The sequence below is a fragment of the Pinus tabuliformis genome, chromosome J, assembly GCF_031772625.1.
Source record: "Pinus tabuliformis cultivar Carrire ecotype Pingquan chromosome J, CPIR1, whole genome shotgun sequence".
NCBI classification, from domain to species: domain Eukaryota; kingdom Viridiplantae; phylum Streptophyta; class Pinopsida; order Pinales; family Pinaceae; genus Pinus; species Pinus tabuliformis.
Window position 1 is genome coordinate 1,326,344,851 of NC_142295.1, and position 27,073 is coordinate 1,326,371,923.

The window sequence follows — 27,073 nt, forward strand, 5'->3', positions numbered from 1 at the left end:
CCTGCACATGGGGACTCATACCTAGGCAAAGAAGCTACATGTATTAATGGCACCAGCCCAGGGGCTTGTTTGCCAGTGCCAGTGCGAGAGATTCTTACAAACATCTATGACCTGCTATGTTTCTATGTTCCACACTATTTATATGGAATAAAGTATTATTTTCTAAAGAATAATGTTATAGAGGAGGTACTTTGCTTCACGCAGGGCCACAGACCAGTCTGGCGGCAGGGCTTCAAGGGAAACAGACAGAAACATAACAGGAAGCTCAGAACCCACTCTTAGGCAACAGACACCCATTTGCACAACTGGTGATACCACGTACGCATGAAGAATAAGTACAACCGTTTGCGCATCTAGCTATAATTCATTTGAGATTTCAAGATTCGCAGAGAGAAAAAAGTGTAATTTCCTCCCCCAAGATATACTCACCCTCCAGGCTTTTTTATTCCTTTTACATGTGGGACAAGATAATGCAATGTAAACATCATTTTCTCACCAACAATCTTTTGATCTCATCGTTAATAACTATATTGGTTCACAATGTCATTAGTATGGATATTTAGTCAATTTTTCAAAGATTCTTTGTAATTTTCTATGACAAATCTAACTCCTATTTCCCAGTCAAAGTCTTGCTCCAAAAATGTATTTGTAGCTTTGCAATCTTGAGAGGAAGAAGAATATGTTTAGGATCTCAAGCCATCATCAATCACAATCTTGAGAGGAAGAAGAATATGTTTAGGATCTCAAGCCATCATCAATCACAGTGCCATTGGAGAATTTAGATTCTTCAAAAGTGGATACAATTCTTGTTCAAGGGTCTTCATAAATTTATCAAGACAAAGAACATTTACCTGCAAAAAAGGAGAAAGAGAATGAAGGTGATAATACCCCCTCCTCTCCATCTTTTTCGGAAGTTCTAAATAAAAACTCATGTCCTCCCCACCTTTGACAAGAGATAGGAAACACGGCAAGGAAAGAAATTCTAGCTCTAGGCAAAGTCCAAAATCCCTTGGTTTAATGGGGATTGTATTCTCGTCAATTCTTGATTATGCTATATTTTTGTATCATTTTGTGGAAGCAATTAATATGAATCTACTCTTGCAACGAGGAAGTAGTAAGATTAAGTTTTAGAAAGTTTATAATTGGATCCCTTCCTTTTGATATTTTGATGAGGAATAATTGTTTTTTCTTTTATCATTCATCTTTCTTCTGAATTTCTAAAACACTCTTTATATCTTTCCTTTTATATATTTATATCTTTCCTTTTTTTTATTTGTTACAAAATAAATAAATATGAATAAAGAAATTTTTGAAAGTCCTTACAATAAGCCTGATCTCATGTCTACACTTTTACATTCCTTCCCTCTTTGATTCCTCAACTAGAGCTAAAAGTGTATGTTGATTTCGTTATAGTGGCCATTTTCAATACACTGCGTCTACCATTTTCACATGCCTTGCTCATTAACTAGGGAAAAAAGTTCATGATTAGTTGTATTGTGCACTTTGAATGTATAACACATTCCACTTTATAAGCGTCATTAGATAAAGTTTTTTAAATATTTAATTAAAATAATGAACTGGATATGTTTGTACTTGTTGAGATGTTAGATCATTGTACCTCTCGACTTACATATCCAATATTGATATTATAAACGCAAATTTTATATTTGCGTAAGAAGTAACACATTATATATATACATATGGTTCACAAAAGAATTATACTAGCAATTGCACCAAGAGGTGCAAAGGAACATCAATAGGAGAAGTGGGGAATGTGGAAGGCAATACGCAAGCCAAATATCTGGACAATGAAATACAATAAAAAAGACTAAAGAGCTTGTAATGTTTTTTTCATACATTTGATTTACCTCTTTAGCAACAGTAGATAAATTTCTTAAAGGTGTGGATGCCATAGGCACCAACCTCTCCAAAACTTTACCATGTCTTTGAACATCAATCCAACACTATATTAGAAACTAATAAGGTTTAACCAAACAAAACAAACTATGAATTACCACACTAGCATGTATAGTTTATATTCTTAACAAGAGATGTCAATTCGCATTATCATCTCCTCAATAGATTTAGCAGCACAAAGATGATGCATCCCAAGCTAGAATGATTAATTAATGGCAGTCTAGAACATTATCACACATCACCAACTATCCATACAAAGAGGAAAGAAACCAAGCCCCTTTAATAGCCAAATAAGTAAAAGGGTGACAATTATACCAATGAAGAAAAATAAATTGTCAAGCCATATTTTTATGCAAAGCACCCCACATCTTCTCTTCTTAGAGGTTAATTGCAGTTAACCACCAATTTTTAATGTAGCATGAACAAATAACACAAGAATACACAAAAAAACGCGGAATCTTTTCATAAGAATATTTACAAATCACTGACAATAATCCTTCCCATAAATCATGGTATACATGCATATGATATGGCTAAGGAGATGTGTCATTTTCTTTTGTTCTATTTTTTTGTCAAGCTTTGAATGATGAATATTGAAAATGCTCAAATTATCAAAAAATATCGATAAGTCCACATGCTCTTGCTTACTTTGAAGTAGTAAAAGACTCAAAATTATCATAAATACTAACTACATGCAACACATTGATATTAAGATCTATAAACTCTCCACATAAATAAGTAAATTGTTATAACGTAACTGATTTGCACCAGATAACATTTCTTATGTTTAATTTTTCTAATGAAACTCCATTTTTCTTGTGTGGAACATAATTAACCATTATATTATAAAAACTAACCATACCATCTAACAATAAAAAGTATCAAAAAAAATTAATGGCTATCTCTATACAAGGAACACTATTGTCGCTACCACAAGTAGGAAAAACTTTAATTTAAACGGCAATAATGTATCACTCTTCACACCTAGGAATGACATTATAAAATTAATTAGATACCATATTTTGGGAGAAAAACGATCTAATGAGCTTGTAACTCATAAGAGAGGCTAGTTAAAATTGCATGCACATTGAATGTACTCCATCTTACTGCCAAAATTCCTCATCATTGAATGCACTTTGAGCTTCCATCATCAAAGCATTTCTTTTACACGTGTTTTCAACATGGTTATTGATCGTATTTCGGTAATTTTCTTTTAGGTGTGCAGTAGAAAATAAACATCCTCAACCTATAGTCTATCAGTGAAGTTCAAATTCTATTAGAAAGAAATCAATGAATAAGTTGTACTATGACAGATTATAACATGAACTGTTTCCTACTGTAGTTATAACCATTACGCATGACTTCAATCCATGTATTGAAACATCATAGACGCGCTAGAGATGAGCCTCAAAATTATTATCGTTATCCATTAACCCATCATTGTTATCCTTTAACTCGGACTTACCCTACACTACTGCAATCATCCAAATCATCCATCCACGGAACCTTCTAAATCGTGATGACGAGTGACGATGGTGGAGACTTGAGATCTAGAAGTCGACCATTCATTATCATTTACAAATTAAATATCACTCATTATCATTGTATAACTCCAATATTTATTAAATATAAGTCGTGGTGATCATCCATCCATCGAGCCTTCGAGATCGTGATGACAAGTGTCCAAACTCAAGATATACAAACCAACCATTCACAATTTCATTATCATTTACAAATTAAATATCCTGCGTCGACAAATTGGAGTTCAATGAATCTGCCTTCCATATCTTACCGCCCTCCACATGTTGAGGTGGGCCTTGGTTTGGATGATTAGAATTCGAAATGTTCGATGCAAAATGCCCTGCACGCATTTTTTATCCCATTGACAGGAAATTTTGGACTGTGTGCTTTCCTCAACATTTAAATGCGGGAGATTGCAAACCAGAGGAGCCATACTTGCCCTCTGCAATTTCTTAGGCCCGTTCCCATGCCAGACTGTTCAACTTCCGCCCAGCTCAAACAGAACTTTTGTATGTAACTTGTAATGCGATGTTATGCATAGATTTATATAGGTAAATCCTTTAATGGACTCCTGTCGTATCCACTCAGTTATCAGTGAGAGCAATTCCTCGCTAAAGTAGAGTTACCATCCCCTTATAGTTCTTGTGCCACTTCTACGTTCCCTGTTCGAATAACGAGGCCTTCTTTGTATCATGACTCAGACGCTCAACAAACGCAACAGAGAGGTGGAAGCTCTGTTGTTCTCCACTGGCGTGCTGGAGGCGAAACGCTTCCATGGCGAAGAAACGAAACGGTTCCTCTTGTTGGGAAAACCACCCTAGCCAAACAATTCTTTAACCTCAGAAGTTCAGATTATAAGAGTTCCTCTTTTGTATTTGATGTGGGAGAAAATACATGTACTATGTCTAGCACATTTGCAGAATAAGCTCATGCGGAACCTAACAATTAAAGATATCAAAATTGAGAGTCGTGATGCAGGCATAGGAATACTGAAAAGGTATCTCTCATCTTGTCGTGTTCTTATAGTTATAGATGATGTAGATGATGTGGACCAATTGGAATCATTTTTGCCAATCAAGAAAGTTTTGAAACCAGATAGTTTGATTTTGGCTAGCTCTCGTGACAAGCACGTCCTAAAAACATCAAGAGTCCTTGGATCATCCATTTGTAGTCTAAAGGGGATGGATACATCGTACTCCAAAGAGCTCTTTTTCTGTTATGCCTTCCATCAGCCAGATCCTGCACCAGATTTTGCAGATCTGGTAGATCGTTTTGTAAAGGCGTGCGGTGGATTGCCATTATCCTTAAAAGTATTTGGGCGTTGGTTGCTGGAGAAAATGAAAATTACAAGCAAAGAGATATTGGATAAACTTGACAACGTACTACCGAGATATATGATAGAATAAAAATTAGTTATATGTCTCTCAGTAAAATGGTGAAGGAAATATTCTTAGATATTACTTGTTTTTTTCTCAGAGAAGATGAAGATAAGGTAATAAGAATATGGGGCGAGGTGGGAATTCGAAATCTAAAAGACAAGTATTTGTCAGAGTTGGATGAAAATAATAAAATAAAAATACATGATCACATTAGGGGCATGGGAAGAAAGATTGTTGAGCCCCTTGGTCTTTGGGATTGGGTGATCAACATCATTGATGATTTGTTGGACCGATCGTGAGTATTTCAACCTTTCAAACATTTGTCTTTCATTCAATTCAATTTTGATCTTTATAGCTTGTATTTTGAAGAGGAATATAGATCTATTTGCTTTGTCTTTCTAAACAATGAACAGCTGATAACCAAAGTTCGTGGAATCAAAATGGTTAGGTATTCCTATGATATCTTCCAGAATGTCGAATAAGTGCCCTTTTTATACTTCAACATGGCCACCTTAGAAATGAGGCACCTATCCTCGTCCAAAAGCTTAGAAATGAGGCTTAAAACTCTGAGACTTGTTGCAGCCAAAGGACGTTATTTAGATGACATATTGAGGAGGGTGAAATCACCCAATCTGATATGGCTCCGTGGTATGAATGTCCCTACCTTCCTAGCTTCCCATGGAGAATCTACGGGTTTTAAAAGTGGTGGCGAGCGGATTAAACATACTGCCGTCACATCAATCTCAATTAGGAAAATATATTTGTGCGCTTATTACTTTCATATAATTTCATTTTGTAGACCACAATCATAGATTTATACATCTCTTATGTTGAAACGTCAACATTGCAGGTTGTGTTGCTCCAACAGCGAGAATTAAATAGACGGACTCCCCTTTGAGATTTCCAAAGTCTATAGGATGGCTGAAGCACCTCGAAAGGATTGCCATATGGAGGAACTCCAGAACACAGGATGGCTGAAGCACTTCGAAAGGATTGCCATGTGGAGGAACTCCAAAACACCCACAGTAGCAATATTGCTTGAGGAATTTTGTGATCTGCCGTCTTTGAAATACTTAGTTCTCAAAGACTTCTCAAGACTGATGTCGTTGCGTGATTCCTTTGGGGAGCTAAAACACCCTTCGGTATATCAATTTGGAAGGTGCTTCTAATTTGCATATGCTTCCAAATTCTTTTGGGCATTTAACTCTGCTAAAACATCTGCCATTGAAAAGGTGCTCTAATTTGACCATCTTCAACAAAGCACTTGGAAATATTAGCACAGTTAAAATCTTACATCTTTCCTATTGTAACCAAGTGAAAGAAGTACGTCCCCAGGTCACACATAAATTTCCAAGTTCTGCAATTTGGAAGTTCTTCTGGAATTAGGTAGCGATTTGTTGGGACTTGTTGGAAGTGCTGCCAGATGTCATTTGGCGTCGTGAACAGCTTATCACTCTATTCTTCGCCGCAATTGAAATCGTTGCCTGATTCCATTGGACTATTGACTTAGTTGACAAAAACCTTATCACAAGAAGAAGAGGAATGTGACGCCATTGAGGAGGTTATAAATGAAGTCATGAAAAGCCTGGATGAAGAGATTGACATGGCTCCTTTCCCTTCTTATCTCTCAAATTCTGGGAATATTTCGGCGTCGCCTGATATTTCCTTTGGTCAAGAAGGGACAAGTCTACCGCGGGGAGGAATGGTCACAACCGCTTTTGGCCAGAATTCGAGCCCAAAAAAATTCAATAAATAGTTTAAATCATATTTTTAAAGGTGGAAATAGGTTAGCGCCATCAAAAATTTCTGATACATTCAAAATCTTGACTAGAATTTATCAAAATATTACCTTAATTTTCATGATTTTTAAGGCCAAAAAACAACCTATTTAGACTACGGCACCAAGAAGGTGAAGCCTTGGCTTCGGACTCGGGGATGATCTGTTTTATCTTCTTGGGGTTTCGTGTTTCAGATGACGAGCTCATAATTCCTCTCAGCCTTGTTACGAACTCGACGGATGTAGTCTGTAAGTCTCTCGAGGAAAGAACTCGAAGGACATAGTCTGCCAGTTACGAATTTGAAGGACGAAGAAGAGAAGGTTATGTGTAAATTTTTTATTGGTGAGCACTACACAAATAAAGCTTTGTGATTCGTTGGGGTTTTATATTTATAAAAATAATATTAATAAATTATGTGAGATAAATTATTGTTTATAGTTGTTAAATTAATAGTAAAAATTTATTAAAAATAATTTATTTATTATGTTTAAATTTTTTAAATAAAAATGAATTATTTAAATAAATTAATCCATGGGACTATGGATAGATGGTGATTGAGTGTCTTGTTAAGGCATTCTTAGATGTTAAGTCACTAGTTCAATTTCTCACCTTATTTTCTCTTATAATAAAAGAAATGTTCATAGAAACACTGTTTTTAGTATTTCACTCATTTTAAAATAGGGGGAAACCTTTGAAAGTAAAGTTTTGGAAATATTTGGCATTTAGAAACAGTGTCACGAATAACATCGCCACCAAGGGCATTGTTTCATTCCACAACAAGGGCAAACCAAAAGACAAAGAACGATAGTAATTTAGCCATGGTTGTGGCTACAATAAGCGAATATAAACGATCTCATGAATCAGAACTTTCTAATGGTGACAAGGAAATGACAAACAAGGATTATTCCATGGCATTGGAATTGTATAAACGCAATGCAGCCACTAATTCTTCCTAAGCAGGGTGGGTTGATATGGAGGCTTGGTTAAGAAAAGGGAAGAAGGAAAAATGTAAGTCTGGTTCGGGAAATTAATTGCAGGACTGAGGATTTGTAGTTGTATTCAGGGATTTCTATGTTGGGATGAGCACTTTGCTTTGGGGTCTCTTAGATCTATGTAATAGGGTTTCTATGGGGTTTTTTGTTTGCAACCTAAAACTTTTGGGGGTGTGTTAATGTAAATTTCACCCTAAGAAGAGTTGTATATGAATTCATGTATTCATGTTTTCTCTTGAAATAGAATCATTATAATTTAAAAAAAAAAGTTTAGAAACACGTGGAACTTTAATTATACAAAACCAAATTTAACTTCATCTTCCACTTTAAAAATGTTTCATTTATTAGAAATTTAATTTATTTTCATATCATACTATTTTTCAAGTTTGTTATTAATTGTATTTTCCTATTTATAATTTATATTATTAGCTATAACAACAATATATTATTTTTATAGATTTATTATTAATTAAATTTCTTTATTTTATTTATAATATTTATTTTTTTTAAGCTTGGCATGACTACATCTTCATCATGTCCAATAGATCATCCCGATGGGGTGGGGAATTGAACCGGTGACTTCACATCAAAGAATACCTTAACATAGCACCGGTGACTTCACATCAAAGAATACCTTAACATAGCACTCGATCACCATCTATCCAAGACCCCACGGACAGTTATAACTTCTATTATTATTTATATGAACAAAAAAATATTATCACTAAAAACCTTCCTCTTATAAATTATAGATGTGATAGAACCAACCTAGATCCATGTTAACTCCAAATCTATCAAGCACCTAGAGGGATCAAATCTCTCAAGGTGAAAACCTCTTTTTTGAGTGCAAAACTTCAGAAAAGGTTTGCACCTTGAGAGATTTGATCTCTCTAGACACTTAATAGATCCATAGTTAAGATGGATCAAGCTTAGGTATGCTAATGCTTAGAAAGTCACAATAGATATTATAATGAAAATTACTTAGTTAACTCCTATGTAAGTGTTGTTGATGCAATTAATCTGATATTCAATGAATAAATCAACATGATAGAACAATCACACACACAAATGAAAAAATGTATACATTATCATGGAGAAAATTTAGTGTGGGTAAAAAGTAAGGAAAAGGGTTGTGCCTTTGGATCTTTACTGACTTTTAGAGAGCTAAACTATGAAGGGATCTTGTGTTGAGATTACAATGCTATGGTTTGGACTCTAAAACCACTGCAACTTCCTTCTATTCCCCTGCTCAACCTTCTTCTTTATCTTATTACTCTTAGTTATGCTCTAGAAATTGAGCTAGAAATTCATGTGAAATTCAACTAGATCCAAACCATTCTTATTTATTTCCATCCTCCTTTATCTTCATTTGGTGTCCCTTTATTTCCTTTAACAAGAGCCCACTCAGCTACCTTGGTAAATTATTGCCATCACTTCAACTTCTTGTCTAGTGTCATGTCAATTCATGACCAATTTTTTTCCCCTCTTTTCTCATTGGAATAACTTTCTCCTTGCTTGGTGACTAGGGAGTTTGGTCATGAGCCACTTTGTTGAGCAAGAATCTTACCCTTATACCAAGCAAGGTTACAGAGAAAGCCTTGTCAACTTCCTTTACTTGTGGATCTTCTCCCTATTGATTGATATTTAATCTTGTTTCTTTGCTTAGTGACTCGAGATGGTGGTTTCAAACTAATCCACAAAGCACTATCTTGCCTTATTTGTCATGTAACATTGTTAAGCATTGTTGTAGAGCTACCCTTTCTTGATGGATGGTTTCACTTGTGCTCAATGGCCATGCAAAAGTCTTTACTATGTGTAATCTAGGAAATTAGTTTACACCCTCTTTTTCCAAGCAAAATCCCTCTTTTCTTATTGAGCACAAGCTATGAGAGAAGCAACCAAACTTTCTTAGCGACCAAGTATTTTCTTCCCATTGGGTTTTCACACTTGTGTTTTCTAACTTTTGCCTTTGTGGCATGTTAGAACCTAGATTATCACATGGAATGTTCATGTTGCTAGCAATATCACAAGAATCCCCAAAAATAAGTCCATAGATGATGTCCATATCTCAGATTGTAGACTTTTGTGATTCATGATTTAAACAAAGATCTTCTGGAGAAATCACATAGATATCTTAGGGTCAACGCGTTTCGAACCCCTAGGTTCGTTATCAAGACAAAATTGGAGAGCAAGACCAACAAATCAAATATTTATATCAGAGGTGCATGGTAAATTTTTATCAGTGAAAATAATAAATAATATAAAATAAAATAAAATGTTATAGGATTCAAATAAATATTTAAAATAAGCAATTTATTAATTAATAAATTAGTTATTAATTAATTATTATTTTTTAATTCATTTTTTTTTAATTTATTTATTTACATATCAATAACAATGCTTCTCTCCTCTCACTTTAAGATTGTTACTTTCCCAATCTAAGTTGGGTGTCCCTAAATGTCATCTAATTTATTGTTAATGCTTACATACTTTGGATTTTGTAAGGTAGCTTAAAGGAATGTGATTGCTATAAGAATGATTAAGTTCATTATGATTTGTGGATTACCATTAAGTTGTGGACTCAAACAATTTATGATCCAGGGCTAGAAGATGAGATTTCAGGGCTAGAAGATGAGGATGGAGAAATCTGCTAAGATAATATACATTTAAAGAATCTTATTGATCTCGTATCCTGGATCTTTATCCAAAAACCCAAGAACAATAATGTAATAATGTAATAACTCAAAATGGAAACCTATTAATATTGGCCACACAATTTAGAAATTTAGAGAAACATAATAACTAGAAACTTCCATATTTAAAACAACTTAATTACAGTAAGAAACAACTCAATTACAATAAAGTAATAATGTAATAACTCAAAATGGAAACCTATTAATATTGGCCACACAATTTAGAAATTTAGAGAAACATAATAACTAGAAACTTCCATATTTAAAACAACTTAATTACAGTAAGAAACAACTCAATTACAATAAAGTATGAGAAATCAATTCTTCATCATTTATATTTACAAAAAAAATGAGGGGATCATCAACATCAACTCCTATCTTGGTTACTACCTATCCTAGTTACATTTTCATCATCAAGATCACTACATCAACTCCTACCCTGGTTACTTCCTATCCTAGGTACATTTTCATCCACTCCTATCCTGGTTATATTTTATTAAGATACGATCCATAAAGAAAAGACAACTAAAGTTTAGTCAATGGAATCTTTGATTGCATCCGTGAGGTAATAAATCTGATTTAGAGACATTTAAGAAAACACAACTAAAGCATGAACATATTAAGAGATAAAGTCAATGGCGGACATCAGCACAATAAAATCCAAACTTGATGAATGGAACATCTCCCTATGAACATGGCATGAGGGCACATCCAATGACCATGAGTGAACGTGGTATGAACTAATCATCAATCAACTCGAAAAAAAAGAAACAGAAACATTCATTATTTAATTAGGAGTTCATATTTATCTACCATCTACGCGGAATGAATGGATTTAAAGCCTTCCTTGCTTCCTCGAGAACATAAATTGTGGTTTTATTAATGGCGGGGCCCCATCTACGCGGAATGAATGGATTTAAAGCCTTCCTTGCTTCCTCGAGAACATAAATTGTGGTTTTATTAATGGCGGGGCCCCATCTACGCGGAATGAATGGATTTAAAGCCTTCCTTGCTTCCTCGAGAACATAAATTGTGGTTTTATTAATGGCGGGGCCCTTTCTCGCATGTGATTTCCCAGTTGGTCACATCGTTTATTATTGTGGAGTAATTGGTTGAAATCTAAAGAGGATGCTTTTAGAAAGATCTTCACAAAAAGATATCTCTGATGTGCTTGTTACCATGACATCAATTGAAATCTAAAGAGAAGATATTTCCAAAGAGATCTCACAAACAGATGAAAGATCTTCACAAACCGCTTGGTTACATTATTGCAATAAATCTTAACAACCCGAAAAATTTTCAGAAAGATTTTTACAAACAGCTTGCTTACATTATCGCAATAAATCTTAACAACCCGTACATCCATGATTCACTTTAAATCAAGATTTGCGATTATCGCAATAAATCTCAACAGCCTGTACATCCACCCCTCTTTTAAGTACAGCTGCCTGTCAAATCTATCCATGATTCACTTTAAATCAAGATTTGCGATTTAGATTTTAGATTTGATGGGGCCCGAACCAAAGGCGAGCCCTACAAAAATTCTCGAGGGCCAAGGCGTGGCCCAGGCCGACGAGGGGGGTTGGAAATAGTTTTCAACCAGCAATTGACGCGCCTCGGTTTTACCTCACTAGCTGCGTCATTGCCCCAAGCGCAAAGATGAGAAGGGTTTGTTCCCTCCCCAAACATATAGTCACCCTCAAGGTTCATTTTATTCCCCTTTGACATGTGGGACATGCTAATGCAGTGTAAACATCTTTTTCTCACAAATAATCTCTTGATCTCATCGTTAATAACTATAAAACGAACCACCGATGGAAAATGCCTCCCGTTCGATGGTGGGTTGTATGGGTCTGTATTTAATTGGGTAGAGGTCAAGGTTTGGTGAGATCCCATCCATCATTCCTTAAGTAGGCTCTCGGGAATTCTCCACTCCTAATAGTATAAGGGCAACCATTAAAACTTCTTTCTAGTCTACAAAATTGGGGGGCAATTATCGTAGTGCTTTCTTCATCTCATTTAACTTTGTGGGAAGGCCTCTCCTAATTGATGGGACTCTTCAAAGTGGGCATGCGTGCTAGAGCCGCAACTCATGGCTCGCTCGCTTCTTCACTGTCATGTGCACTCGCTCGGCTCCTAGTAATCCGAGAGTTGACACAAAAACACCATATCCAATTTACCTTGTAGAGTTGAGCAACAAGATTGGCACAAATTATGAGATATCATGCCATACTTCTACACTATGTTTAAGATTATACATAGCTTTATTTCATTTTTTATCAAATAAGCAAAAGCACTTCTTTACGTTTAATTTAAACAAGATAATATTTTTCTCCCAAAACTTTAAAAGAATGAAAACCTTGAGCTTTGATGACTTGTTATGTTACGGATAATTTACGTTTAATTTCTTAATAGAAACTTAACATATATAAAATCACCAAAAACTGAAGCCAAAATCCCAAACTCCATATACATAATATCAAAAAATACATTATTTTCGTGCAAAAGCCATTTAGGCAAAATAATACACGGTATTAGCCTAGTACCAAGAGGCAAACCACCTAAGATAAAAGACACTACAAAAAAACTTGTTCTTGGGCTCAACAAATATTACAAATGTTTTTAAGATACTACGAGAAGAAAATAATGAGTTTATTTCATAGACTTTAATCTCTACAATGATCTAGGGGTTTAAAGCATTATAATATGTGGACAACACACGTGTGGTGGTTTGTTTCTTAATTTTGAAGGAAAAAGAAAATGGGTTATGCTCGGAATTTGAAGACACGAACAACAATGAGGTAATGAGGTAAAAGCAATAGGAGTGTAGAAGGGCTTAATTGTTGTAAAGGTAAAAGGAATATGATAAGGGATAGTGGTTTTGGATTCAACATATATGTTGAAATATATTATAATTTTTTTTGGTGTATTGCAAAAAGAAGTATATAGTTCTCATTTGTTTTATATGATTTTTTATTTAACTTAGTTTTTAGGTTGGTTTATCTATTAATTTTTTTTCCCTTAAAACATGAAAAGAATATATTTTTTTGAAATATATATATAATCACTAAAAATCTTTTTTATTTTTTTTTTTTTTTAACTTTGTGCTAAATTCTAGGATTTGGAGTGATTATAATAATTGTCAATTATTATTATTATTATTATTTTGGCATTTCCTTATCCGAGTTTGAACTCTCAGAAATGTGTGTTTGCTTTGTTCCAATTGCTCCTTGATTGTTGTTGTTTTCCTCATGTTGAATTCCAGGAGTTTGGATCACCACTAAATCAGTGGGTTTCTCAGCATATTTGGCTAGATCCTTCTGCTTTTCTTCTCCCTCCTCAACTCGAGAGCCTTATTGATTCTATGCTTATGGTTTTTGTTGACTCTCGTCCATTTCTTCATATTTTTCATCTGAAGAAGGTGGATCTGGAAATTGTCATCCCTTTAACTTTTGTGATCTTTTCTTTGTCCTATTTTTAGCTTGGGGGCATGAGTTTTACAAGTGCCTTCTCTGATGGCAGATCCGACACCTAAAAGTCACATTTTCAAATTCTAACCGTTGTGTCCACTTGAAGTCTTAATGAGTCAAATGGATGCAAACTGGTAGGCCTTTACTTAGGTCAATCTCGACACAAATGCGAGAAAAAGTAAATATATCTTTGTCCATTCTTTCTCGATCCATCTTTAGAAATCTCCCCAATGAATTTCTAGTGCCTTCTAAAACTTGGTGGTGCCAAAAAGGAAGAGGGAGATTACGTAACCTTACCCATACCGGCATCTTCGTAATCACCATTGTTGTGGCATCAAAAGATGGAAACCATGGATTTATGAAGAGGCTCGCTCTTCCCCAAAACCATGGTCCTTCATTTATGACATATTCCAGGTCTTTCTTATTGTCGAATTGAACCACAAAAATCCCTTTGCACACAAGTAAATATCACAATTTTTAGTCCAGTGAGGTAGATCCATTGATGTTGATCTTCATATTTGGGTTGGAAACCATTAAATTGGCAGATAAGAGCTTTGGATTGTAAAACAATGAAAAGACTACTCACTTCTAGCAATTTCACTGGCAGATCTGGTGCTTTCTCCATCTTCTCAACTAAGTAAGGACCTAGGATTATCAAATTTGGGGTGTGTATGTCTGGTTTGGTAGCTTTATCTCTCACTATATCCTTAAAAGAATTTGGACCCTTAACAACAGAAGTTGATCCAGGTGGAATGCTTGTTCCTCGGGCTCCACCTTACAACTTCAAATTTAAAATGATTATAGAATTACGTTCTATGTCATACTCTTTCAATGATAATATCTTGTAATACTTTTCCCTCATAGATTAGGTTATGTATATTGGTCGATATACCCAATTTTTCCTACACCTTATTTTTCAGATCTAATACTAGATCCACTAGTCGTGCCCTTATAAGAATTGATTTTCCGTTTAGGGACTTCAACAAAAAATGAAACTCTTCCTCATGTTCCTGATCTGAAACCCCAAGATCGTGGTTTTGACATGAATAAATAAGGGCCATGATGTAGATCTAAGGCGGATCTGTTTCAAATTCGGTCTTTTCGATCCCACAACTATCATCCAACAAGAGTGAATCAATACCCGAGCTTTGATAATGAATGAAAGTGCACAATGTTATGCATATAACCTTGGACCCAAATCGTAGGTGTTTACCGGTGATTGGGTGTAGATCTGACGCAATGCCACTGGATCTATGATATCCTGTTGGAAAAGGGGTTTGTAGCATACCTCGCCATCAAACACCCCAGGTAAGAATCGAAGCTTGATGGCAATTTCAAAGAAAAGGTAGCCTGCAAAGATCCCGCCACTATAATACGCCAAGTTTTTTCAGAAAACTCCAAAGACACCTCGATCATAATCCACAAAGTTGAAGCAAAGCTTGAAGATGTATGTGACGACTTGAAAGCCTACACAAATGCTAACCATTGTGATCACCTCCATTTAACTTGAAATATATAAAGTGAACCTTCATTATATGTTAACAAAGAAATTATTGCAAACAAAAATATTTATATAAAAATTATGTAATAACCATTTATTATAACTAACTTATTTTTTATTATAATATTATTTATTTAATTAAAAAGGTTTGAATATTTTTGTTATTTTAGAGGTTAGAGGTTATATTTATGAGGTATTTTTACTTTAAATTAAAATTAAAAAGCTAAACATACAATATTTTGCACAAATGATAAGTGTGGGGAATCTTTTCTTATTTTAAAGGCAGTCAAGAATATATTGTTGAATAGGTTTGGGTAGAGCATCAAACAAGTGGAGATATTGACTATGTTTTAAGCACTAAAGTTAATTGATAAAAATTATATCAAAAAAATTTTGTAATGAGGAATTTGGAATTAATTATCAATGTTGAATTTTGTAGCTATGATCGGTCTCCATAATTAATATTTTAGCCCTTGAAATATGTGTGTGTGTGTGTGTGTGTGTGTTCTTCATGTCATTTTATTTTAGTCCTTGAAATTATTAATATAAGACATGCTCTTCATGTCAGTTTCAGATGAGAAAATTTTGAATTTTTGCTCCACACTTGTCAAGTCAACCCTCCTTCAAGTCAAGTCGGCCCTAGTGAAGAGACACCCATTCAAGCCAGCCATATATATATGTGTGTGTGTGTGTGTGTGTTCTTCATGTCGTTTTATTTTAGTCCTTGAAATTATTAATATAAGATGTGCTCTTCATGTTAGTTTTAGAAGAGAAAATTTTGAATTTTTTGGCTCCACACTTGTCAAGTCATCCCTCCGTCAAGTCAAGTCGGCCCTAGTGAAGAGACACCCATTCAAGCCAACCAAAACACTATATATAAGGCACTCGACCTCCTCCTTCAAGTATAAGTTGATCACACACAAGAGAATATATCTTCTAGACATCCAAGTGGGGAGTAGAAGGATAAGAAGGACGAAATCATCTAAAGCATCTCTCTCTATCTCTTTGACTTCACATGTGTTTCTTCTCTCTCCTCCTGTAACTTTGCATGTGTGACTATCTGGGCATATTCTTGGCAGCAGGTCTGAAATTATAGGCAATAGTTTCTAAGCAAGAAGGCCAAGTTTCTGGGAAGATTCTGGGAGATTAGATTTCAACCTAGGAAGATCAGGCAAGGCCGAGTTTGTTGGGTAGAAGATTGACTTGACATGAGGATAGTTTGACCAGGTTTGACCATAACATTGCTCATAAGTTTGACCATCATATTTGATTAGTAGAATTAGGTGTATCTCTTATTGAACTAAAGAATTTCTCTAAGGAAAAGGTTGTTGGGTTATTCCCCCTAGTGGGTTTTCCCAAGGTAAATCTTATGTTATCTTTGTGCATTGTGATCTCTACTATCCTTGTGCATTTATGGTTGAATTTATGAAGTGTAATTTCTTAATGATAAACTAGAAATGCTAAAAGAATATCTACATCATTAGAAGTAATTATCAGTTTTTTTCATAAATTAGTGTTTGTATATATTGCACTTGAAGAATCAACAAAATTGATACTCAGAGCCTCCCTTCAAGTGATGGAAAACTTATAGGAATTATTAAGAGAATAATAAATGGAGTCACTTGGTTTCAATGTGTTGAATATTAAGGGAGCTTAACTAAAAAGAGGGGTTTCATTATCTCCCGTACCTTAAATTATAAACCAAATTCATAAACTGGAGTGGTATTGGAGACAAATGGAACATTAATTAGCAAGGGAAAACTAACCATGTTACCTTTGTAGTACCCTCACACACCCAAAATTTAATTTGGAAGCAAGTTCATCAATTGCACTTGAGTTTGTGTTTTATTATAGGGAGGATAATAGATTTGGATTAGGTCTAAAATTTGAGGAATTTTGTGGTTTATTTCTCTATGATTTCTTGTTTTCTTTTATCCTTGTCTACACTAGGGCTTAGAATTGGCTTATGGTTCTCTTTCTGGGCTTTTTATTTTCTTTTGTAGTATTTTGGTTCACACAATTCTATTTATAGGCTTCATGGTTTTGGGTCACTTGGCCCCATTTAGCTCATTAGTTCTAGTGTGAGTTGTTTCTTGGTTTAGTGGCCTATAATTCCTTTGCTTCTCTTGAAGCCCATTGTATCTTTCCCCCTTTATGCGGAAAAGTAAAGGTTAGTGGTTGAATCTAATAAATTGATGATACTTTTCTATGTATTCAATTATCTAAGAGAATTTTGGAAAGGGGGCATGCAATTGTTTATGATAGATTATTAGTAATGGGAAATGGTAAGGGGTTTTTATAGATATTATGTAATGCCTTCCAAATGAACTACGAACATTCTAGGATATGTCCATTATGTGAGAACATTAATACTCACAGAAATATGAGGCAAGAATATTTCATCATTGATACTAGGTATTTGATTTTCCCTATTACCAATAAGATGCATTCCCAAGAAAAAGCTAGAAACATTGATTATGTATTCATTCTGGAAACCTTACACAATCAAAATAGAGAAAATGATTTTCATTTTGAGTGTGTTGGTATTCAACAAAATGTTGTGACTATGATTAGAAATCCTACTTCAACTACTCCAAATGTTAGACTACCACTTGGGTCTATAGTGGTGAATATCAAGGAAGATGAGACTATGTAGCAACAATAGGAAGATGTGGAAATGATAATTGTAAATCAGAACTTCAAGCCAACATAGATAACCAAGAGGAAGCATATATTCACCATGCCTTTATTTAGTACTAGTGTTTAATGGTTTACAAATTTTGTTTGATATTAGGAATTTTTACAAAACTTATACAAGTAGTGGTTATCCAAAATCCTTTGTGAAGGATTGTTTTTTTTATTTAGTCAGTAAATTCCAAGTTTTGGACAATTTTGCATGATGTCTTTTTGGACAATAACCACATTTTTGTATTATTATGTTTACCAATGTGGCTACAACAACTTTCTAATGTAAATTATATTTGTTCTTCTTTAAAAAGAAAAAAACCCCTTTTTATAATAGTAGCACATTAACAACCGATGTTATTGCCAACTGAATCCTTAAAATCAACCCTCAGATCAAGAATTGGTGGTACTAGTAGCACACCCGTTTTTTCATGCTTAAAAATGCAACCTATTTGAATCTATGGCATTAACAAACTAATATCACCGTGATCAAAACCTTGAAATCAACCCTAAATATAAACATGGTACTACTAGTAACATTCCCTTTTTCAAGTAGTTAAAATTATAGTTTGTTTGAAACAATGATAAGAGAATACAATAGGAATGGTGGAGAAAGAGTCGCTTGATCAATAATCAAGCTTAGGTATCCCAATACGTAGGAAGTCACAATAGACCTTATAATGAAAATTAATTAGTTAAATTCTATGTAGTGTGTTGTTGTTGCAATTAATCCAATATTCAATGAATAAGTCAACATGATAGAACAATCACAGACGCAAATGAAAAAATGCATATGTTATCAAGGAAAAAAATTAGTGTAGGTAAAACTCTAGTAACAAAAGGGGTTGTGCCTATGGATCTTTAGTGACTTTTAGAGAGTTAGACTATGAAGGGATATTGTGTTGAGCTTACAATGTTATGGTCTGGAGTCTAAAACTATTATGACATCCTTCTATTCCCCTACTCAACCTTCTTGTTTCTCTTCTTACTCTTAGGCATGCTCTAGAAATTGAACGAGTAAGTGTGAAATTCAACTTGATCCAAACCATTCTTATTTCTTTCCCTCCTCCTTTATCTTCATTTGGTGTCCCTTTGTTTCCACTAATAAGAGCCCACTCAACCACCAAGGTAGATTATTGTCATCCTATCTAATGTCATGTCAATTCATGACCAAATTTTCCTTTTTCTTCCCTCTTTTCTCAACGAGAGTACTTTCTCCCTTGCTTGGTGACTAGCTAGAAGTTTGGTCACAAGCTAGTTTGTTGAGCAAGAGTCTTACCCTTCTACCAAACAAGGCTACAAACAAAACCTTTTCAAGTTCCCTTTGCTTGAGGGTCTTCTACCTATTGCTTGATATTTAATCTTATTTATTTTCTTAGTGAATTGAGATGGTGGCTTCAATCTAATCAACAAAGCACTATCTTGTCTTATTTGTTGTGTAACATTGTTAAGCATTGTTATAGAGCTACCCTTTCTTGATGGACGGTTTCACTTATGCTCAATGGCCATGCAAAAGTTTTTACTATGTGTAATTTCGGAAAAATAGTTGCCACCCTCTTTTTCTAAGTAAAATCCTTATTTTCTTATTGAGCTCAAGTTATGAAGCAAGGAACCAAACTTTCTTAGTGACTGAGTATTTTCTTCCCACTAGGTTTTCACACTTGTGTTTCCTAATTTTGTCTTTGTGGCATGTTAAAACCTTGATGTATCCCCTAGAATGTTCATGTCCCTAGCAATATCACAAGAATACCCAAAAAGAAGTCCATAAGTGATGCCCCTATCAATAACAAAGCTTCTCCATTTTAGGATTGGTACTTTTCCAATTTAAGTTGGGTGTCCTTGAATGTAATCTAATTTATTGTTAAGACTTGCATACTTTGGATTTTGTAAGGGAGCTCAAAGGAATGTGAATGTTGCAAGAATGATTAAGTTCATTATGATTCGTGGATTACCATTGAGCTATGGACTCAAACTATTTATGATCAAGGGTTAGAAGACGAGGATGGAGAAATTTGACAAGTTAATGGATATTCAAAGAATCTTACTAGATCTCGTATAACAGATCTTTGTCCAAAAACAATAATGAAATCACTCGAAATGGAAATCCATTAACATTGACATAAGATTTAGAGAAATACGTAAACGCGATAATTAGAAACTTCAATATTTAGCGCTGCCACTAATTACAACAAACTATGAGCAATCAATTCTTAGTCATTCATATTTAGAAAGAAATATGAGGGGATCAAGATCGCTACACCAATTCCTATCCAGTTACGTTTTATTAGGAGAGAATCCGCAAAAAAAGACAACCAAGAGGAGTCATGGAATCCTTTATTGCATCTCTAAAATAATGAGTCTAATGTATAGACATAAAAGAAAATACAATTAAAGTGAGATAGAGCTTATGGAGGCCAATAGGGAAAGAGGGCACATCCAATAACCATGGGCTAAAGTGATATGAACTGATGATAGGCCAACTCGAAGAAAAAAATAGAGAAATATTCATTATTCCACGTACTACACATTTATCTGTCCAAAGAAAAGAAGATGGTTCATTCGTTAGAGTTTATAATTGTCTACCATACAGGTAGAATGAATGCATTCAAATCCTTGCTTGCTTTCCTTAATTTTACGAATCTCCTAGAGCATGCCCCCTTCACCTAATTTTACAAATCCCCTTAATGGCGAGCTCACTTCACCTGATTTTACAAAGGGCAAGCCCATTATCACATGTGATCTCCTAATTGGTCACATTATTTGTTGTGGAGTAATAATATGTTCTAATTTGTTGTTATGGTGACATTAATTGAAATCTAAAGATGGTGTTGCCATGACATCAATTGAGATCCTCATAAACAACTCAAAAAATTGCACCCATTATACGTCTTGTCATCACCTCGTGTGTTAATCTTCACACAACTCATACAATTACACCCATCATTCGTCATTTGTGTGTTAATATTTGCACAACCCAATCACATATTGTGTGTGCAATAAGAAATAAGTATAATCACTTTCAAATCTAGCTATGATTCATAAAAATTCTCGAGGGCCAATGCTTGCCCAAGTCGACAAGGGGGGTCGAAAATAGTTTTCAACCAGCAATTGACATGCCTCGGTTTTACCTCACTGGCATGTCATTGCTATCTTTGTTTTTCTTCCCCAAACATATACTCACCCTTAGGTTTTTATCCACTTATTTTTCACAAATTAGATTGATCTCAAGTGGAAAATATGCTTTTAGAAAAATTGCAAATTGATATATGAAATGGAATTTTTTTTTTTTTTGGTGAATAACCACTAGTAAGTTTGCAAATTTACATTTTTACTCTTATTTATGAAAGTGTTGAAGGACATATAAATAATAGTGTGCCATAATTCATGGTAACTATACACTATTTTCGACCAACAATTGACATGCTTTACCTCAGTGGCATGTCATTGCCTCATGCACAAATATAATATCTTTGTCTTTCTTCCCCAAACATATACTCACCCTTAGGTTTTTATACATTTATTTTTCACAAATTAGATTGATCTCAAGTGGAAAATATGCTTTTAGAAAAATTGCAAATTGATATATGAAGTGGAATTTTTTTTTTTTTTTTATATTTTGGTGAATAACCACTAGTAAGTTTGCAAATTTACATTTTTACTCCTATTTATGAAAGTGTTGAAGAACATATAAATAATAGTGTGCCATAATTCATGGTAACTATACTTATTTACATCTTGTTAATGTTTTATGTAGATACTTGTTTAAATTATGGTGGGCAGTGATTAATAGTAAGTATGTTATTTACTTGATTATGAGCTATTTTTGAGGATTTTAATTTTGGGTGGTTTTCCTATGAAGCTTAACAATGAAAAGTTTTTGGACATATATCTAAAAATCATGGCATAAATATTGTAATTGCATAAAAAATTATAGCAAAAAAAAAAATTGAGGCAATTATCCATATTGCATTGTATTGCTCCAAGATTGTAATAAAACCTTCATGCAATTGAATGTTTGAAAAACAAATTTTTCAATAATAATGAAAAATATATATTTGATTTTTTAAAGTTAAACATTATAACTTACATTGGTCAATGTTAAACTAATAGTGATAAAAAAAAAATCAATTACTAAAATCTTGCTTAAGAAAAAACTAATATGTATAAATTGAACAAACGATAACCCATACATAACAAATAATTTGCACCAGATAATAAAGTGTATGGTTTCATAAAGGCATTTCCATCCCCTTTTTTTTAAAATTAGATAAAAGCCAAACCACGTTTGGTGAAATCCCATCCACCATTCCTTAAATAGGCTTTGAGAATTCTCCACTTCTAAATGTAAAAGGGCAACCATTAAAACTTCTTGCTAACGTACAAAATTAGGGGGCAATTATCGTATTGCTCTCTTCATCTCACCTAATTAACTATGTGGCAAGGCCTCTCCTAATTGGCAGGAGTCTTCAAAGTGGGCGAGCATGCTATAGTGGCAACACATGACTCACTTATACCAGTGTAAGTTGCACTTGTTGGGCTCCTCGTAATCCGAGAGTTGACACAAGAACACCATATCCAATCTAACATTTTAGAGTTTAGCAACAAGATTGACACAAATTATGACATTGTACCATGAAAAACACTTAATAAGTTAGGTTTAAGATTAAACGTAACGTAATTTCAATTTTTATCCCATAAACCAAAGTTTTTTAATTTTATTTAATTGTAATGTGATAATGTATTTTTCTAAAATTTTATTAAAAACAAAATTATAATGGTGATAAATTGTTAAGTTAGGTTTAAGATTAAACGTCACATTATTTCAATTTTTATCTCATAAACCAAAGTATTTTAATTTTATTTAATTTTAATGTGATAATGTATTTTTTTAAAATTTTATAAAAAAAAAATTATAATAGTGATAAATTGTTATTTTATATATTAGTATAATTATATAAATTAAATGGTTGGGAAATGTCTATAAACACTAATTTATAATAAACATCAAAACATTTAGTGATACATTTCATGTTGTTAAAATTAGAAAAATCATAAAAACTAACTAAAAGAGATTTGATTTGTCTTCGGCCGTGATAGATTCAAAGTTAATATGGATCTAGGTTGGTTTAATTTCACACTTTAAATAGGCTATATTTCACATGAATACCATGGGTTCTCAATTCCATGTGTTAATACCATGGGCCATTTTTTATTTTTATTTTTATTTTATTTTTATAGAATATTTTTTTTCAAATATGGTTCACGGTCACTTAGTGGCCACTACATCCACGAGTAATAATCCATACATATCCACCCAAAGGGATCTACTCGTCTCCTTATTGGTCACGGTCATTGAATGACCACTACATCCATGAGTAAGAATCCAGGCATATCCACTCGAAGGGATCTACTTGTCGGCTTATGGTCACGGTCACTGAGTGGCCACTACATCCACGGGTAAGAATCCAGGCATATCCATCCAAAGGGATCTACTCATCGACTTATTGGTCAAGGTCACGAAGTGGCCACTACATCCACGGGTAATAATCCAGGCATATCCACCCAAACGGATCTACCCTAATCTAGGCATATCCACCCCCACCCGAAGGGATCTACCCGTCGGCTTATTGGTCAAGGTCTGGCATATCCACCTGAAGGGATCTACTCATTGGCTTATTGGTCAAGGTCACTGAGTGGACACTACATATCCATCCGAAGGGATCTACTCATCGACTTATTGGTCAAGGTCACGAAGTGGCCACTACATCCACGGGTAATAATCCAGGCATATCCACCCAAACGGATCTACCCTAATCTAGGCATATCCACCCGAAGGGATCTACCCGTCGGCTTATTGGTCAAGGTCTGGCATATCCACCTGAAGGGATCTACTCATTGGCTTATTGGTCAAGGTCACTGAGTGGACACTACATCCACGGGTAATAATCCAGGCATATCCACCCAAAGGGATCTACCCTAATCCAGGCATATCCACCCGAAGGGATCTACTCATCGGCTTATTGGTCAAGGTCTCGGCTTATCTGGTCGGGCCTAACCTTAAGGGCCTCAAGTAGATTTGATTTCGTGACCTCCCAATTGGCAAGGTACTTAGCAACAGGAAGTCGACCAACTGAGCTATCCCTTGGGGCTATTTTTATAGAGTTATTTTTTTTACTAAGTTAAAAGGTTTACATTACATTACATTAATCTTTTTATTTTATGTTATATAATTTGACTAAAGTCAAAATGTTAAACATTACATTACAACATCTCTAACATACTCGCCTGGAGAGTGTCTCTCCCCACAAAGATCCATCTTAAATCTGAATCTACCAAGAGTTGAGAAGGATGTTTAATTCCCCCCTTTAAATAGGTTATATTGCTCATTAATACCATGGGTCATTTTCATCTCTTTTTTTTATAGGGTTACTTTATTTATTTATTTATTTTTTATTTTTTTTCACCGAGTTAAAATGTTTACATTACATTAATATTTTTATTTAATTTTATTTATTTATTTATTTATGTAATTTGACTTAGTAATTAGTATTATTATGAATTATAAAAATAATTAATATGTAAGTTAAACACACACACATATATAGATATATTAAAATGGAACAAAAATTTTAATTATGAAGATTTACTTCCATTTTATCCTGGAGATTCTTAATCTATAAATAGGTTTTGTTACAAAACCATGGGATAATACCATGACTTATCAATACCACATCCCTAAAAAATATAGTTCACTCCATATGACACGTTCATATAACATTTTTTTAATTAATCAATATAATTAAGAGGTTAAAAAGAGCATAACTACTTAGAGATAAATCTCAACCATCGATTTGTGTCTATTATTATGAATATTTTAGAGTATACCATGGAAGTTAAATATCTACCATCCACTTAATAATTATTGATAATCAAATTGAAAATTTAGAAACTCTATTCCAAAATAAACATATTTATTAGCATAATAATTTTGCATCTAATATAAAAAACAATTATCTTTTAAGATAACTATTAGATTATAGATTAGAAGCCGAGGAAAAATTTAGCATATGCATAATATCAAAAGAAGTGTTACTACCCGCCAAAAAAACATTTAGACAAAAAATACACAAGTGAGTTACCCTCATACAAGAGCCAAACCACCCAAGACAAACGACTATAAGAAAATGTCTTCTTGGTCTAAAAAAATGTCTTTAAGATACCATGAGACTAAAATGAATGAGTTTGTGTCATAGACTTTAATTGTTATAGTGTATTCAATTAACCATGAAAGATATAGGGGTTAAAGCAATATAATATGTGGGTAACAAGTGAGGAGGGACGTATGGTGGGTTGTGGTTGGTTTTAAAGAAAAAATTAAATGAAGTAGGCTAGGGATTCGAAGACACAAACAACAATGAGGCAAAAGCAATAGTAATGTATAAAGGTTTAATTGTTATAAAGGTAAAAGGAGTGTGACAGGTGATAGTGGTTTGGTTGTGGATTTAAGATACGCGTAGTCTAACAGGGCGGAGGAGTTGCCTGGAAAGTTATGGAAATTTCGGTTATATTTAGAGAAAATCTGGCCAAGATTTTTGTAAATCCAAGTTATAGTTGTTAAACTTCAAAATTTAAGGTGTCCTAGATGTTTTTGATGGTGCTGAATCCATTTCCACCATCAAAAAAACAATTCAAACACTACCTCTACAAGATTTTTTGAAAATTTTTTGCCCAGATTTCGACCACTTTTGGCCGTCTGGGCAATTCCTTCGCCTTGTTAGATGACTCCTTTAAGATATATGCCATAGTTATTAAAATATGCCATAAATTCCTTGGTGCATTTCAAATTTATGGGAGGAACCGGAAATACATAGCCCATGTTTGTTTTATATAACCTTTCATTTAACTTAGCTCTTAGGTTGGCTTATCCATTAATCTCCCCATTTTGTTTTCGTAAAACATGAGAAAAATATACCTTTTGAGTCAAAACAATGATCCTTTGAGTAAGTTTGGAGAATTTGAAATTTTTAATTGGGATTTGGTGGAACAATGGTCTTAAAATTATTGATGTCATGTAATTAAGAGTGGATAATGAGTTTAAATTCATCAATCACTCAACACAATTTTGTTTAATACAATGTAAGATTTATGTTAAGTAGGTTATTAAGAATGCCTTATGTTATGGTTTAATGTTATTTTTGTTATTTCTATTCTTGGCTTTAGTAGCAAATGAATGTTGGAAGTGAGCTACAGTGTTATGGTTGTGGAAGTTTTTGTTTAGATTATATGTAAAATTGAGGCAACATTAGCACATTTCCATGGCATAAGAAACTTTTTGCATTTAGTGTGAGATAAAGGAGTTCTAGATAGGAGTTAAACATTGTGATTATGAGGCAACAAAAGCACAACATAGTGTAATGAAGTCCACCATTTGTTGGAATCATTGGTAGGAAGAATTGAACAATAAATTTAAGGCATAAGATCAAGTTAGGGATTAGTGTGAAATTGAGACCATAAAACACTTTTGGACTTTGTTCGTCGCATCTCCCCCTCCTCTCCTGAACCACGGCTTGACTTCCTTACTTTCGATGATAACATTCTTGCACACCCCACTCCAAGAAACCTCCAAATATCCTCTTTTGTATCAGCACTCCCTAATTCCCATATTGAGCTTGAAGAAATACACAACTACCTGTAGTCTCCCCATCCTAATTCCACTACTTCACTTTCATGGCCCTCTCTTTCCCCCTTTGTTATTAATGAATATACCACAAAAGGCTTCCTTGTTATGGTGTTTCCCACACTCTTCCCCATAGGAGCTACTATGATTGTTTAGCCATGTATTAGAAAAGTTGAAATGCAAGAATATGATATTCACCTCATACGCTACTATGATAATCGTTTGCCCAGCATCCAAGATTCCGATATTACTTGTACAATCTTATGTTGCGGCATCGTAGTCAAGCAACTATTGTTGTTTTCGTGAAGAGAAACCTTGAAGAGGGATTTTCGATGACTGTTGCAGACCTTCGTGCACGCCTCCATGACATGTCTGATTCCATTCTTCCTTACCAGATTATGTACTTCAGATCAGGCGTTCGAGGGACACACTCGTTCTGGAACAAACGTAGAGGTGAACT

At 34.1% G+C, this 27,073-nt stretch overlaps 1 protein-coding gene and 2 non-coding genes across 3 annotated transcripts; 1 reads left to right on the forward strand and 2 right to left on the reverse strand.

The window, feature by feature from the left end:
- The first annotated feature begins 4,367 nt into the window (after window positions 1-4,367).
- LOC149232168 (disease resistance protein RUN1-like) lies at window positions 4,368-4,844 on the forward strand. The gene has a single exon (XM_089381849.1). It carries the CDS (start codon window positions 4,368-4,370, stop codon window positions 4,842-4,844), a length of 477 nt encoding a protein of 158 aa, XP_089237975.1.
- Window positions 4,845-11,793: 6,949 nt separating this feature from the next.
- On the reverse strand, window positions 11,794-11,941 carry LOC149232169 (U4 spliceosomal RNA). The gene has a single exon (XR_016248536.1). It is a non-coding gene; the product is annotated as a U4 spliceosomal RNA (small nuclear RNA).
- A 9,008-nt stretch (window positions 11,942-20,949) lies between these two features.
- LOC149232170 (U4 spliceosomal RNA) lies at window positions 20,950-21,093 on the reverse strand. Its single transcript, XR_016248549.1, has one exon. It is a non-coding gene; the product is annotated as a U4 spliceosomal RNA (small nuclear RNA).
- Between the last annotated feature and the right edge of the window lie 5,980 nt (window positions 21,094-27,073).